Source organism: Aphelocoma coerulescens, chromosome 4 (genome assembly GCF_041296385.1).
Source record: "Aphelocoma coerulescens isolate FSJ_1873_10779 chromosome 4, UR_Acoe_1.0, whole genome shotgun sequence".
In the NCBI taxonomy this organism is placed as follows: domain Eukaryota; kingdom Metazoa; phylum Chordata; class Aves; order Passeriformes; family Corvidae; genus Aphelocoma; species Aphelocoma coerulescens.
In genome coordinates, this window is record NC_091017.1 from 77,388,251 (window position 1) to 77,401,552 (window position 13,302).

At 63.6% G+C, this 13,302-nt stretch overlaps 1 protein-coding gene across 1 annotated transcript in view; it reads right to left on the bottom strand.

The window, feature by feature from the left end:
* The window catches only part of LOC138109200 (dedicator of cytokinesis protein 2-like), a 45,123-nt gene that overhangs the window by 3,366 nt on the left and 28,455 nt on the right, over nt 1-13,302 (bottom strand). The window contains exons 29-45 of the mRNA XM_069012275.1: nt 5,443-5,541; nt 5,232-5,326; nt 4,880-4,958; nt 4,662-4,762; nt 4,453-4,511; nt 4,159-4,307; nt 3,904-3,989; nt 3,251-3,407; nt 2,850-2,890; nt 2,585-2,675; nt 2,382-2,501; nt 1,736-1,825; nt 1,510-1,614; nt 866-1,007; nt 603-684; nt 425-509; nt 114-200 (exon numbers count right to left, since the gene is read on the bottom strand). Coding sequence (XP_068868376.1) covers nt 114-200; nt 425-509; nt 603-684; nt 866-1,007; nt 1,510-1,614; nt 1,736-1,825; nt 2,382-2,501; nt 2,585-2,675; nt 2,850-2,890; nt 3,251-3,407; nt 3,904-3,989; nt 4,159-4,307; nt 4,453-4,511; nt 4,662-4,762; nt 4,880-4,958; nt 5,232-5,326; nt 5,443-5,541 — 1,668 coding nt within the window. The remainder of the gene's footprint in view (nt 1-113; nt 201-424; nt 510-602; nt 685-865; nt 1,008-1,509; nt 1,615-1,735; nt 1,826-2,381; nt 2,502-2,584; nt 2,676-2,849; nt 2,891-3,250; nt 3,408-3,903; nt 3,990-4,158; nt 4,308-4,452; nt 4,512-4,661; nt 4,763-4,879; nt 4,959-5,231; nt 5,327-5,442; nt 5,542-13,302) is intronic.

Below are 13,302 nucleotides of genomic sequence, written 5' to 3' on the forward strand. Positions count from 1 at the left end.
GGACCTCTGGGGCTGCACCTCTCACCCTATGAAGCCCCTCAGACCTTGCAGGGCTGGGGCTGTGCCCACCAGGACCCTGGGAGGGCCCTGCTGCCCCCCAGCCTCCTCCTCACCGTTTCAGTGGAGGTCACAACGAACCAGCGCAGGATGCCGGGCAGGGGATAGGCTGTCCTGAAGGTTGTCCGCTCAATCCACATGTTCTGTGGGAAGGGCAGCAGTCACCCCCCACCCTCTTCCCATCACCCTGGCTCACCCCTGGCTGTCCCGTGGCATGGGGAGCTCCCACCTCCGTGGGCACAGGACTACCACCTTCTCTATCCCAGGGCCCCCTGTCTCTCCTCTGGACCCTTAGCTCCTTGCAGGGCCCCCCCAGCTCTCCTGTCTCTCCCTGCAGGGCGTCCTGGCAGCCCCTCCCAGCACTCACTGCAAATTCGTTGTCCGGATCGCTCGGGCCCCTCTTGAAGGGCCGTGAGTAGCTGAACCTCTGGATGTGGTTGGCTTTGTAGAAGCTGTGGGGAAGGAAGGAGCAGAGATGGGAGAGGACCTCCACTGTGTCCCACCCACACGGAGCAGAGCAGGGACTCCCTGAGCTGGACACTCACTTGGTGATCTGCTCAGGGATGCTCTGGCCCTTGAGCCGGATCTTGGCTTCCTCTGCTGGCTGCACGGTGAAGCACTGGATGTCTGTGCGAGTGAAGGAGCCACGGGCACACACTGGGGGATGGGGCTGCTGAGGAGAGGGGCTCCAGGGCCCGGAGGGGTGAACCCCAGGGGTACAGAGAGGCACTGCAGGAATTCCTGCATGGAGAGCGATGGACAGGGACCGAGCCACCCTCCCAGCCCCATCCCTGTACACAGAGGATACACTGCCCTGGGGAGTCAGTGATGTCCTGGCCAGGGGGAGATGTGCTCTTCAGCTTCTCAGCATTGGGGAAGGGGCTCAGCAGCTGCATCTCGAAGTCCTCACGCCGCTCATACTCCTTGCCCCGGTAGATGAAGACCTTGTTCTGCAGGGGAGGAAGGTGACAGCTCATCCCACTGCCACAGAGCGGGGCCGGCGAGGCCCAGAGCACTGGGGTGCTGGTGCTGATGAGGCTGAACCCCCTGCCAGGCAGGAGACACCCCCCCCTCTAGAAAAAGATATCCCCCCAAACCTAGGAACTAGAGGAAAAAGGAAGTAGGCACATGGAGAATCAGGACTGGTGCCAGCCAAGCAATGTCACTAAGGACGAATCCTGCCTGACAAATTTGGTGGCTTCTATGAGGACGTGGCAGCATGGAGGGATGCGGGGAGAGTGACTGGACTTGTGCAAACCATCTGACCTTTTCCCCAGGACACACATCTCCAGGACAGACGTGGAGGGGACAGATGCTGAGTAAGGAATGGGCTCGATGATGACACTCAAAGAGTTGTGGTCCACAGCTCCACACCCAGGTGGACACCAGTAAGGAGTGGGTTTCCTTGGGTGCAGAGGTGGCAGGTGTGGAGCTGCTCCTGGTTCTGCTTACCCGGAGGAAGGTGGGGAAGCCCTGCCCATAGTACCCCACGGCAAAGTAGTCCGGGCTGGGCCGCAGAACCTTCAAGATCTTCTCATAGAACTTGGCTTCTCGTTGCTGCAGGGGAGAGGGGTAGGATGAGGGCAGGATGGGGCCCTGAAGACCCCCCCATTCCCCCCAGATCATCCCTGCCATCCTGCCCTGCCAGCAGCCACCCCAACCCCAGCCAGGCACCCACCAGGATGTCACTCAGCATTTCATAGTCGAACACGTGGCTCTCGTACTGCTCCGCCAGCTCCTTGCAGATGTGGATGGCCTCCTCCCACATCTGGAGAAGAGAGGGGCCAAGACAGGGCCCCCCGGTGCAGGGTGAGCTGGGGAAGGGGGCACCAGGGATTTCCAGCAGAGACCACCCTGCCTGCGGGGGCACCTGCACCCCTGCACACCATGAGGAGGAGGACAGGGCTCTCCTGTGGGGACTGGTGGTCCAGTGGGCAGCAGCAGGACTTGGCTTCCCACCATCTCCAGCCCTGGAGCCCCCCAGCCCACCCCATCAAGCCTTTGTCCTGAGCTGTCTGAGCTGCCGGCCCCTGGCAGTACAAGGACTGGGCTGGGATGCGATGGGACAGGATGGGATAGGGAAAAGGGACACAAAGGACAGTGGCTGTGGGGTGAACCATCCAGCCCAGGCTCACTGTAGGGCAGCTCCAGCCCCACTGCAGCAGTGGGGAGAGTAAGGGGCTGTGCTGAGGGTGAGGTCTGGGAGCTTGGAACAGGGGACAGTGGTGGCAAGGGGGCCAGGCTTGCTCTAAGCCAGCCCAGCTCCCTGCAGCTGCGAGGGCTCAGAGACTGCAGAGTCTGTAGGGGCAGGTGGCCACACTCACCTTGCCCTGGTCGAAGTATTCAATGATCTGGTTGTACAGAGCCTCCTTCAGCTGGCGCTGGGTGTGCAGGTGGGGGCTGTGCGGGCCCGGCACGGGCGCTGCATTCGTCTCCTCTGACCACTGCACAAGGGAACGGGGACGTGTCACACCACGCCCACAGGGCTGCCCACCCTCCACAGTCCCCCTGAGTGCCCCGTGCCCACCGTGAGCAGCCGGGCGTGCAGCAGCAGCGTGTAGGCTCCCTCTGTGTAGTTCTCGTAGCTGATGTGCAGATCCTTCAGCTTGTACAGGTACCTGGGAGTGACAGAGCCGTGCGTGGGGAGTGACAGTCCCATGTGTGGGGCCCGACAGTTTGGAGGCAGAGCCCCATCACCCTGCCCCTCAGGCTGCTCTGCCACCCCCATCCCACTGGGAATGCTTGGGACACCCCACCCCAGGTGCTGCCGGCGTCCCCAGGGCTGTGCTCACCTGATGTACATGGCCTGGCGGTCGATCTCCTTGTAGAAGTTCTGTGGAAGGGCAGACGAGGCTGTTTGAGTGGCCCCAGGGGTGGCACATGCCACAGCCCCCCACACTGCCACCCTCTGGGTCGTGGTGCTGCCAGGACCGTCCCCATGCAGGGATGGGGTTGCCACGGCCCTGGGGAGCTGCACGGTGACTCCCAAGGGACGTCGGTTCTGGCACCACGTGCATCCCATCTCTGCTGTGCCAGGGGCACCATTGGGATTTGGGGGGATGCAAGAACAAGCCCTTCCAGCCCAGGGGACCTGGGGAAGCATGGGAACAAGCCCTGGTTGCCCCAGGGAGCTGGGGACATGGGGATGAGCCCTGCCAGCCTCGGGGGGCTGGAGCAGGGCACAAGTGCCCACCAGGAGGTTGACGGTGCAGCTCATGCTGTAGGTCTTGTTCTCGTCATTCATGACAGCCCGGTAGTCCAAGAGCCGCTCCAGGAGTTCGCTCACCAGCTTCACAAAGTCCTCTCCAGGCTTGGCCAGCTCGGGGTGGCTCTGGCAGCAGCTCAGCAGGCTGGGGAGGACAAGACGGGTCCCACTGCACAGCCAGCTCTGCAGTGCTCCCACCACTGCCCTGCTCAGCACAAGAGGGCAGGAGCAAAGCCTGGGCAGAGCAGGGGCATCACCCGGGGCAGGAGTAATTCCTGGGCCGGGAATGACACCTGGGGCAGTGGCATCACCTGAGGCAGGGGTATCACTTAAGGCATAATGTAATTCCTGGGGCAGGACAAGGGTAATTCCTAGGGTAGGGGCATCACTGGGGACAGGGGCATTGCCTGGGGCAGAGGTGACAGCTGGGGCAGGCAGGGGCTGGCTGGCTGGGCCAGCAGAGGTGTGCAGGGATCACACGACGGTGCTCAGGCACCAGCCATCCTCCTCGCTGGTCCCTTTCCCCCATGGCACACTCCGGGCCAGGGCACAGCATGAGGAGGGATGGGAGGGCAGGGAATGGTGACAGCAAAGGGTCATGCCCCGGGGAGAAGGTGGCAGGGATGCCACTGCACACTCACATGCTCTTGAAAAGCTGCATGTACTGCTCGTCCCCCCGGCCGCCCTCCACCTCGCTGTCCAGCCTGCGCAGGATCTCATCCTCAAACTGCAGAGAGGGGACGAGGATGGGCTCAGCTTGGAGCAGCCCCTCCTCAGAGACCGCCCACAGAAAGGGGTCTGGTCCCCGTTCCCAGGCCACGCCACTCCCCTGGCGTGGGTGGTTCCCATGACATCCCACCCCATCCTGCTCCCCCAGGAGCAGCCTTGTCCCTCACCCGGCTGAAGCTCCCGGTGAGCCGGTGCTCGCAGAGCATCATGTCAAAGAAGATGGGGATGGTGGACCTGCGCAGCTCCGGCTCCGGCACCAGTGTCATCTCCAGGATGGGGCCCACCATGCCCGGGATGAACTCGATCTTGCGCTGGCCTGGGAGGACAGGGAGGGCTCCACACCCACACAGGCTCCCATGCCCGCACCAGTAACACCCCACTCCCCACAGCCACAGACGGTGCTGATGAACATCAGCCCAAAGAGACCCAAAAATTCCCCATCACTCCACAGCATGGCTCACCGAGGCTGTACCACATGTCCCGGATGGACGCTCCAATCGTGGCTCTCATGTCCCCATACCTGCCGGGACAGAGGTCAGTCAGCATCGCTCTGCAGCTCCAGGTGCAGCACAGCCCAGTTGGCCCATCCCAAAATCCCTGACCTCGTGCCATGGTGGCAGCCCGGGGCAGGGACCCGAGGTGTGGCCGGCTGGGCAGAGTGGGGACTCACTTGGCCAGGATGCTATTGCGCTTGGCAGGGGAGAAGTTCTCCAGCTGCAGGGAGTCCTGGGTGAGGAAAGCCACGGCCAGGTGGAAATAGTTGTTCCAAAGCTGTGGTGGAAGCACAGGGATGAGTGCCAGGCTGGGTGGCACAGTTGGCTGGGGTCCAGGCTGGGTCCTCTCCTAATCCTCCTGGCCCAAATCAGGACTGAGGCAGTGCCCACCCACCTGCAGCTCGAAGTTGCTGTTGCTCAGGAACATCTCGGTCAAAGTCGTGGCAAAGTGGTTGATGGCACGCAGGAACTCCCTGGGGGTGAGAGGCCGTGGGTGCTGAGTGAGGGCAGCACCAGCGTGCCCACTGCCCAGCCTGGTGTGTCCACCATCCACACGCCCACCATCGTCCCACAGAGGGGTGGAGGTGGGAGGCCCTTTGTGCCCACCTCAGTGCAGCCAAACACTGTCCAGCACACCAGTCCTGCACGTCCAGAGCCATGCTCCAAGTGTCCACCTGCCCTGAGGCATCCCAGGTGCTCACTCCCAGCCCCAGTGTCCTCCTGCAGGTCCCTCCCCACGCCCTCACCGGTTCTGCACCATGTTCATCACCATCCAGTCACCAGGATACACTGTCTTCCCAATCAGGTCCTTGAAAAGGATAAAAGTCTCCATGAGGAAGTCCTGCAAGGGAGGGAGAGATGTCAGGAGCCGTGCTGGGCTGCAGTGCCTTCTGGGGGGAAGCAGTGAGGGAGGTGCTGGTGCCGGAGGGCGCGGTGTTGCTGTGGGGCAGCACTCACCATCAGCTCAGGCCGGGAGGGGAACGCCTGGATGTAGGTGCTGTAGTGGTCCTTGTCCATCTGGCTCAGGATGGCGGCCATGCAGGCCACGTAGTGGCTCTGGGAGAGAGGAAGTGGTCAGGCCCAGCTGGGTCCTGCAGCCGGCACCATGGAACAGGACACTGTTCTTGTTCCTCCAGTCAGTTCGTACCCTGGAGCCCCAACTACCTTGGGGTCTGTTTGCCCCCTGCCCGCCCTGGTCCCTTCTTCCCCAGCTCCCCAGACCTCTTCTCCTTGCCCTTTCATGTCCAGTTCCCAGACTGTGTATCCCACTCCAGGGATGAGATGGCTCCTACACCCACCATGATGCTGGGAGGATGTAGGTACAACTACAGAGTGATGCTCAAGCACCTCTGTCATTTTTGGGGTAATTTAAGGCCATCTGTGGATGTAAGAGCATTTTAAAAAGAGCAAGCAGGTTCTTCCTGGAGTGTCTCTGGTGAAGGGTCCCAAACAGAGCCCTTAGCTCCACTCCAGGAGGCTCCCAGCTTTGTAGCAAGACGAGTGGAGTGTGCACGAGCAGGATGCTGCCCAGGAAGCTGTCCCAGAGGCACATCCAAGGCTGGAAACTGCGGGAAAAGGCAGCTATTTCTGCAGTAAGAGCATCGTCTGGCAGGCTCAGGAGGAGTGATGGCCCTGCCATGCCCTAGTGTCACTGATGGAGCTTTGTGGGTGGCTTCAGGTGCCAGACCTTCCCGGGATGCTGCCGTGCCGTGAGTCCTGTGAGGACAGCACCGGGCGCTGGGCACCACTGCCCATCCCGGGTGCCACAGGCACCTTCCAGCCCTCGCAGATCGGGCACAGCCGGAGCTTCCTCCTGGATTCCGGCAGAGACGGAGCCCCACTGCAGCCCCAGGCCAGACCTTGCCAGCTACATGGAGACCAAAGCGGACCGTTCGGGGAAGGATGTGACTGATGCCGGTGACCAAGGGCTCCAGCTTCTCACCACCAGCCCCTGGGCAGCCCCGGGAGCTCCTCGGGATGGGGCGTAGCCCACCGGGGACTGCTGTGGGGAAGAAACGCGCGGCCACGGCCAGCCCTGGCTACGAGCGGCTTTGAAGGGATTTCTCTTGCGGGCAGCAAACGGATCAAACCCCAACAGCTCCCGCGCCTTCGGGAATCCATGTGGTGCCACAGTCCCGCGGCCGCCCCGCCGAGAGCTGCCCGGCGCAGCAGCACCGGCACGCCGGGGGCACGCAGCGCCCGTCCGGTGCGGGGACCGAGGTTCCCCCGCCTGCCCTCCGAGCCCCACGGCTCCGGGTCTCGGCTCCCGGGCGCGCTCCCCACCGCGGGGCTCCGCCCCCCGCCCCGCTCCGCCCCCGCCGGCTCCGCCCCGGTACCGGCGAGAGCGCGCCGCCCCGCCCCGCCCCGCCCCGCTGAGCCCCGCGCCCGCCGCTGCCGGACCCGCGCCGCCGCCGCCGAGCACCAGGTACCGGGCGGGATGGGGAGGAGGCTCGGCCGGGGAGCGGGGCGGCGGCGGGACCGGGCGCTGCGGGCATCGGCCCTGCTGCGCCGGGCCGGTACTGGGACGCCGGGCAGCCCCGCGGCCGGGGCGTGGGAACCCCGGGGCCGGGAGCGGCGACGCGGTGCGGAGAGCCCCGAAACCGGGACTGCGTGGCAGTGCGGGGACCCCAGGGGCGAGGGAGCGGTGCGGGCACCCTCGGCCCGCGGGATGCGCGGGGGCCGGCGGGGCCGGGGCTCGGAGCCGAGCTGGGCTGACGAGGGGGATTCGCGGTGTCCCCGGGTCCCCGGGGGTCGCGGCACTTCTCTGTCCTCCCCTCCCCTGCCAACGCCGAGCAGGAGCTGCCCGGGGAGCTGCGGGAGGCACGGGGACGGTGGCACCGTGCACCCAGCATCCTACGGCAGGCACCGTGCGCCGGGCACCCCGCACCGAGCCCCCTACGCCGGGCACCCCGCACCGAGGCGGCCGCCGGCTGCCGTGGCGGGGGTCTCTGGGGGACAGAGCCGTGCTGGAACGGTGGCACGGTGTGCTGCCGAGGGAGCTGCACCTGTGCTGGGAGCTGCTGTGTTGGAGGGGTCGAAGACCCCCACGTCGTGCCGCGGTGCCGCAGCCTCGCCCTGTCCGCTGCGGCTCGTGGCCCCGCCGGTCGCCGGATCGCTGCGTGCGGGAGCCGCTCTGGGGAGCGGCCAGGCGGGCTCATCTCCGCTCCCCCTCGTTAGGAACGCGTCCGTCAGCCGGGGCTGTGCCGGGTGACACACGCACACGCAGATCCAGGGATGTCACTTTCGGTACCGCGCGCCGCGGTGACGCCGGCCGGGGCTGGAGGGATTCAGCCCACGTTGCTCCCGGCAGCTCCCGGCGCCGCGCTCCGCGCCCAAGGCCTTGTGTCCACCGGCGGGGCTCCGGGATGCGGGAGCGAGCCCCAGGCAGTCCCGCGAAATGGGGATGCGCAGCTCCCGGGGTGCGCCCGTCCCTCCCGGGGTGCTCCGGTCCCGATCCTCCCCGCGGGAACGCACACGAATCCCGCTAGAGCTGCGGCTCCCGGCAGCGGTGCGGGAGGGGGGGCCGGAGGTCTCCGCGGAGCCGGTTTTGTGTTGGGAGCACGAGGTGGACACGTATGAGTAACCACCGGGCCCGGCTGTGCCAGCACGGGGACATACGGGGACATCGGTGTCAGCTGCTCGCTCTGAGGGGCACAGCGTGCTCAGTGCCAGCAGCAGCTCGCGGCGATCTCCACGCTCGGCCCTTGCCGGGGGGTACGGGAACGACCCCCTCGGCAGAGCCGCGGCGGCAGGGGACGCGGGGACCGCCGGCTGCGCTCCCTCCCTGCGGTGCTGCCCGAGGAGCGGGGCCGGGGGCCGCGGGGGGAGATCCCCGGGCAGAGCCGGGCTGAGACTGGCACCTCCAGCCCTTCCCCGTGTCCCTTCCCCACAGGGAGCGTTCGTCCTTCCGGCGCGCTCGGAGGAGTGGGGTGGATTTCGTCGCAGAAGCTCCTTTGGACTGAGGTTGTCTTCTTCACAAATGATAATTATTGTAATTACTTAATAGCATGGTGGCATCCAGAGGCCACAGATAATTAGTGGGTCTATTCCCATCCCTGCTAACAACACTACTCCAGTCCCAAATAGTGCCGTGGGCAGAGCCTGCCTCGCGTGTTTGCCGAGATGCTCCGTGTGCTCCGGGCTGTTTGGTGGTGGGGAAACTGAGGCACGAGGTGAAGGAAGACATTTGCTAGTTCCCAAATTCCCCTGGTAGCCAGCGTTGTCTAAAGCGCATGGAGATAAAGGGGGGCAGGCTGCTCGATGGCATTGGGAATGCACTTAAAGGCAGGAATTTGTATTCTGGAAGGACGTTCTCAGTGCTGGGAGCTGCAGTTGCAGAGGCCATGCCGCTGGCTGCCAGCACCGTGGCCAGTGGGTGCTGGTGGGACAGGGGCTGCCCCAGGGGGTCCCTGCTCAGGGGCCGAGCCCCCTGAGCCTGGACCAGTGTGTGCAGGGGTGGCTGGGGCAGCACAGGAACTGCTGGGTGGTGAAGCCTTTCCAGCTTTTTCCAGAAGTGTGCTCTGGGGACAGTTGGTGCCTTTCTGATGCCATTTCTGGCCTGTGAGGGAGCCCACAGAACCCTGGTCTGCCAGGGTCCCCTGGCCCAGGCAGCTGCTTTGCACGCTGGGGCAGCTGGACTCCAGATGGGTGCCCGAGTCCCTTCTCCAGAGGTGAGACATCCTCCCCAGAGAGGGCAGGGCTGTGGGGGTCTGCAGATGAGCTGGGTCTCCTGTGGCCAAAAGTCTCTGGGCTGTGTCCCACTTCCCTTGTCCTGTCACTGCTGCAGGATCAGCCCGTGCCGGAGATGCCGGCAGAGCCCTGGGCTTTGGTGCTGAGCACCAGCCGAGCTCTCTGGGCTGAATCTCCATCATAAGCGTCCTCCCAGGTCCATGCAGCCATACAGGGCATCTCCAGGGCTCGGAGGAGGATGGGATTGCCCACACCCCATTCACTGGGAGGCAAGCAGCTGAGCAGGGTGTTCTTCCTCCCAGCATGGTCTCTCCTGCAGCCCCAGGGGTGGCACTGAACTGCAGTGCCGGCAGCAGCTCCAGGGATGCTCGCCTGCTCCTCCACGGATGCGGCCGAGGGAAGCCTCGGGACGTGGAACAAACTCCTCCTGAGCTGCTCCCGCTCCGCACGTGCTGTCTGCCCCGCTCTGCCCGTGTTCCCCCGGGCGGGTCACTCTACCTCTTCATGTCTCATTAAAACAGTGATACCGATGCTCCTCTGCCTGGCAGAGAGGTGGGAACGCCAGCAGGTAGCACAGGGAACAGAGACACCACTGCCATGACAGCCGTATTAGCATCCACGGGAGACAGAGGAATAATTTGGCTTCTGCAGCTTCTGAAGGCTCGTGCAGAGGCTTTGTACTCCCGTCTCCCTGGCCGTGTGCAGCCTCCATCTGCAGCACCAGCACATCCGCAGTCGGAGGGGAGCGATGGAAGCGGAGCTGGTGACCTCCGCGTGCCGGGAGGATGCCGCTCCTCCTTCCCCAGCCGATGGGATCCTTTCCATGGGCATGAGCCATGGCGCGTGCGGCCAGGCCGACCGGGAGCCTCGGTGGCCCCAGAGAGGAGACCACGGGGTGGCCGCGGGTGCTGGTGCCGTGGGGAGGTGGGTGGCGGGGGCTCCCTGCCCCAGCTGGGTGCCAGAGCCTTCTCCTGGGCCCCGTGGCTGGGAGAGTGACTAATGTTCCCGCAGAGCACTTCAGCCAGTGACCTACATAGGGATGAGTGCGGATCCCTCGGCTCGTGTGAGCCGCCGCTCGCACCAGGACCCGCGTGCCAGTGCCGCTCCTGGAACCCCCAGGCGATGCTCGATATGGGGCTGGGGGAACTGCGGGGCACAGGCACCCTGGGCACAGCCCTGGTGGCAGGGACAGCACCTGTGTCCTCAGCCAGGCCAGCCCAGGGGTCCTGAGGGAGCCCAAGTGTTGCTCAAGCAGAGCCTCGAGTGCTGCCGGGAGGGAGGGGGTCAGGCACTACGAGGTCCATCAGGGACATGGGGAGCTGGCCTTGGGGACACGAGCCGAGCTGGACCCGTGGAGCACTGGGAATGTGGCTGGAGAAGGGGCATCTCCTTGCTGGGGACTGCGAGGGCTGAGCGCTGAGGAGGGAGAAGAGCTGCTCGAGCGGAAGCGCTCCGTTGGCACGAGTACAGTCGGATATAAACGGGCCGTGATTAAGTGCCTGCAGGAAATGAGAAGGTCTGTGAGGCTCCCAGAAGCCGGGTTCTGGAAGAGCCTCCAAGAGAAGCGTGAGGGCAGGGCATGAGCTGGCTTCGTGGTGGAGCTTCCTCAGCAAGGAACCAGATTTCGGGTGTGCAAGCTGCCCGAGGAGCTGCTCCAAGTCCTCCATCCTTGAGTCCCACACATGCTCTGATCTGAGAACAAACGCCTCGAGTCTTCCCGGAGCCAAGGTGGGATTAGGCTCTGCTGTGGAGTGATGTGTCATGAGCCTGGCTCCTGCCCCTCCAGCACCTCAGCCTCCAGTGCTGCCCCACTCCATTGCCAGCAGCACCTCTCTGGAGATCAGGAAAATCAGACAAAGGCACTACCTTGCGAGCGGAGCCGGGTCATTCACTTCTCTCCTCTGCAGTTCCAGGAGAATCTGACTTCCTCTCATAAATCTCATCTCCTGGCTTCCTGTGTCCCAAGGAGATTTATGTGTCTGCTCTTGTTTTCCCTCTTCCACAGGCGTTATCAGGAGGGTGAGGGGGAGGACAGGTGGGGAAAGGGCCGAAGCTGGCAGGTAACTCTCCAGACAAAGCAGTGTGAAGTGGGGCTCTGACCTCTGAGGTCAGCCTTGCACCATCAGAGATGAGTTCCATGATGCAAACCCGGCAGGTTTAGTGCCTCTTACTCACAAAATTCACCATCCATCAGTGCTGGCCAGAGAAACCCAGTGCTGGGGGCCTCCAAGGGGTGTCCATGAGAAGAGATTCTTGATGATTCCTTAGCTCCTGGGGTCACACAGAAGAGGAGAGATCACTCCTAGCTGTGTGAGCAACCAGCAGAACCCACTGCTGCAGAACTCCATTGTGTCACAGTGGCGTCACCTGCTTTCACCTGTACATCATCGATGTGACCTGCTGTCTGTCCCACCTTATCCCTGCACCTGGAATTCCCATAGGAACCAGTGGAGAAAAACACTCAGACTTTAAAAAATTGCTGAGATGGAGGATCCACCACTGTGCAAAACCTTTCCTAGCTGTTCCTATGCCAGCTGGCCTCACTTTTTAAGGAAGTTGCCTCTCCGACCTGCCAACACTCATTTCCAGCTGTCGTGAGTGGAGCCTGGAGCTGCCACCCAGAGCCCCATCCTGCGCAGCCTCTGCTCCATGCCCCTCTCCTACCTCTCTGCTGGCCTTTTTCCTTCCTCACTCTTCATTTTCTCCCCTTTCCTCAGTTTCCCTCTGTGGCCAGGGCCACGGGACGGTTACGAGCAGAGACGTGCTGGTTAGCTGGTTTTGATCCACTTAATGTGTGCCACATTGCTTTGGGATTATCCTGCTTTCTTCGTTGAAATGTCAAATGCCTCACAGAAATCCGAGTCTGCTCCGCTGAGGCTTTTACCTCCACTGACCAAACTTGGAACCTCATCAAGCCCGGCAGCAAATGGGTTTGATGAGCCGTGTTCTCCGCAGCCCCGCGCTGACTGCGTGGCTGGCTTATGCTGCCGTCCTTCAGAGGGGATTAGTCAAGCTCCAAGCCCATTCCCTGCACAGTTCCAGCCCACCTGCATCCCCCAGACCACCGTGCCGGGGCTCTGTGTCTCCCTGTCCCACCCACTGGGCTCTCCTGGGGTCACTCTCCACTGACCTCTCCAAGGAGGACCCCAATGTCCAGCAGGGCACATCGGAGCAGAGCACCAGGGCTCCTCCTTCAGCCTTGGGAGACAGCACAGATCTCTCCTGGAAAGGAGTAACCACCACCCTGGGGTCCTGTTGGACTGGACCCTGGAAGGGGCTGTGGTGGGCTCAGGACCTTGGAGGGGCTCCAGCAGCCCCAGGATGGAGGCACTGAGCACCATTGGCCAATAAATGTGCTTGAAGAGCGTCTGGGAAGTGCTGGTGTGGCTGGGTGCCAGATGCATCCGAGATGTCCTTTGGACCCATCGGTAGAGTGGGTTCCTCAGGTTCAGGGACAGTCCAGGAGGGTCCATCAGACAGGGCAGCCCCGAGGTTACACCATCCTGATCCCATCCCACGGCGGGACTCATTATCCATGCTCGGAGATGCTCATGTGCTGCAAGCAGTGCCTGAGCGCGGCACTAAACCCAACCACAGCACCGAGCAAACGCAGGGATGCGTGGGAGGGTCCTGGCGTGGGTGTTTGACATCCTCAGAGCTGTTCCCAAACGGAGTTGCTCCATGTATAATTTATAGGCTTCCCTTTGTCCTTGTGGCTCGTCTCTGATCTCCTGGCGGTTCGGGAGGCCGAGGGTGCTCCGGCGAGGCCCCGCTGAGTGACAGCACCGCGTTTGCTGCGCCGGCCGGGGAACGGCCTCGTCCCACGCTGCGTCAGCCAGGGCTCGGCGAGGTCCCCGTCGCAGCATCACAGGGCTGGTGCTGCTCTTGGACCGTGCCAGCGGCGCTCCTGCCCCGTGCCCGGCCCTTGGAGCCGTTTCCCAGCACCGTCTGCCGCACGCTCCCGTTAAGGACCCCTCCGGAGCAGGCTGGCCACATGCAGGCTCCTCTGGGGGGCTCGGCTCAGCACGGAGTTGTGGCCAGCAGGTCTCTCTGCCCTCGGCGTGTTGCCCTCCCTGGCACGGCCACAGCCAAGGATGCTGCTGGGGATGCGGGCAGAGGGCACCAAGC